We start from the raw sequence: 2330 nt of genomic DNA, 5'->3' as shown, positions 1-2330 counted from the left end.
ATTTTTATTTTTATTAATATGTTTATTTATTTATCTATATACTAGTTGTCGTAGGTCCAATCATGAAAGTCAAGTCTTTTGTTTCTCACCTCTAATTTGTCATTCTGTACCCCACACACCTAAAAATATCACTAGTTTGTTTCAAAAGAAAAAAAAAATATCACTACAGTAGTCTTTACCATCTATAATCTTATACTATTTCACCATAAATCAATACTTTTGCTATTTATTTTTCGGTACTATGCCCGTTTTTCCGACGATTTTTGCCATAAAAAAAAAATAACAAATCCCCTGACATATACCAGAGTTTCTAACGAATCACCACCGTTAGATTAAGCTCTCCCTGTTGGTCCCTCTTCAAAATAAATCAACCACTGTTCACATTCTGGCACCACATGAGCTCCCGTACAATCTTTCTGATACATCAAGTAACTCTCGCGCAACGGATATATCATGATCAATTTTCCTGGATTATTTAAATGTAGAAGAAAAATTTTCCTTTCATATTTTTAATCCAAAAGCATATATTATATATCTCTAGCTAAAAAAATAAATTATTTTCTAAATAACATTAAAAAAGAAAACAAATTAAACTATGCCTCGAAGCGGCGTCGTTTTCTGGGTGTCAAAGGGAAAAAGGGCAAGTTGGGGCATAAAGAGTTAAAAGACAAAAGCATATCCGTGTCCTCGGATCCGCTCCACTAACCCTGGTCAATCCCAAACCCAACCACAGTTACTTCACCTCACTCAAAACGTGCCACGTGTCTCAATCCAACGGCGACTTCCGAAGATTTTCAGAACCACGAGCTACTATAAATATCAGTTACACTCCCCTCTGTGCTCTCATAGTCAAAAACCCTAAAATTCTCATCCTTCTTCTTCGTTGCAATACGGATCGATCAATTTCTTTTCTCTACAGCAAAAATGGCTAACCCTAAGGTTTACTTCGACATGTCCATCGGAGGACAACCGGCAGGAAGAGTCGTCTTCGAGCTCTTCGCCGACACGGTTCCCCGCACCGCCGAGAATTTCCGCGCCCTCTGCACCGGTGAGAAAGGCGTCGGTCGCAGCGGCAAGCCTCTCCACTACAAGGGATCATCCTTCCACCGTGTGATCCCTAACTTCATGTGTCAGGGAGGTGACTTCACCGCCGGAAATGGCACCGGAGGTGAGTCGATCTACGGCTCCAAGTTTGCCGATGAGAACTTTATCAAGAAGCACACCGGTCCTGGGATCCTTTCAATGGCGAATGCAGGACCTGGAACGAACGGATCTCAGTTCTTCATCTGCACCTCAAAGACGGAGTGGCTCGACGGAAAGCACGTGGTGTTCGGCCAAGTTGTTGAAGGATTGGACGTCGTTAAGGCGGTCGAGAAGGTCGGATCTAGCTCCGGCAAGACCTCCAAGCCTGTTGTGATCGCCGATTGCGGTCAACTCTCTTAGAACTATTGCGTTGACCGGAAGCTCAGTCTCTTTCCCGTGGTGGTGTCTCCCCCTTTCTCTCTGATTCTCTCTGAAAAGTTGATGTATGGTACTAAGCGGTGTCGTTTTGGTGTTTTCAAATGATAATCTCTTTTCTGAGTCGTGTAAGGGTTTCGTGGTGATGTTACTCTCTGCGTAGAGTTGAACCCGTTTCCCATTCGTCATTTAACTCTTTCTTAGTGTCTTTGTGATGATGATAAACATAAAACTGATTGAGCTACCTTCAATAAAATTAGGATTTACGTCATAATTATTCCCTAAATCTTTTTATCTTAATATATTCTATTGAATTTCTACGGATTTTTACACTTAATAATGGAATGATTTGGCGTGCTTCTCAATTTATTATGATGAATTAATTTTATATTAATTTAATTAAATAAATATCACTAATTATTTTGATTTATTAATTTATAAAGGATATTTAGTATTTAGGTTTTAGGAGCACACTCCCTTCGTATAGGTTTGGGAAGAGTACATTGTTTTCCGTGACTTCAGCAACTCTCCCCGCACTCTTTTCTGTAATCTCTTTGAATTGGTAAAGTAACACGGGCGCCCAAGTAACACCTCCAAGGTTAGCTTCCCTGAAGAAGTGCATAAACTGAAAAAAGTAGGGAGAAAGGTGATTATAAAATTTTGAATGTTGGGTTCGATTATTTTTTCGCCAAATTTAATATCAGGAAAGATAGGAAAAAGGTTTTATCAGGAGATTTATAAATAATATTAGGTCATTACATTGAGATTAAGTTATGATCTTTTGAGATTAAGTTATGATTTTTGAATTTTAAACCTGTGAGGTGTTTTTTGGAGGTACCATAGTATGGATAAGAATTGTGAGATTGATTATA

General features: G+C 38.9%; 1 protein-coding gene across 1 annotated transcript; it reads left to right on the top strand.

The window, feature by feature from the left end:
• LOC107629608 (peptidyl-prolyl cis-trans isomerase) lies at positions 830-1738 on the top strand. The gene has a single exon (XM_016332431.2). It carries the CDS (start codon positions 925-927, stop codon positions 1441-1443), a length of 519 nt encoding a protein of 172 aa, XP_016187917.1. The 5' UTR covers positions 830-924; the 3' UTR covers positions 1444-1738.

This window comes from Arachis ipaensis, chromosome B03, assembly GCF_000816755.2.
Source record: "Arachis ipaensis cultivar K30076 chromosome B03, Araip1.1, whole genome shotgun sequence".
NCBI lineage: Eukaryota > Viridiplantae > Streptophyta > Magnoliopsida > Fabales > Fabaceae > Arachis > Arachis ipaensis.
Note: the sequence above shows the minus strand (reverse complement) of the source record. Positions and strands in the feature narration are given on the sequence as shown.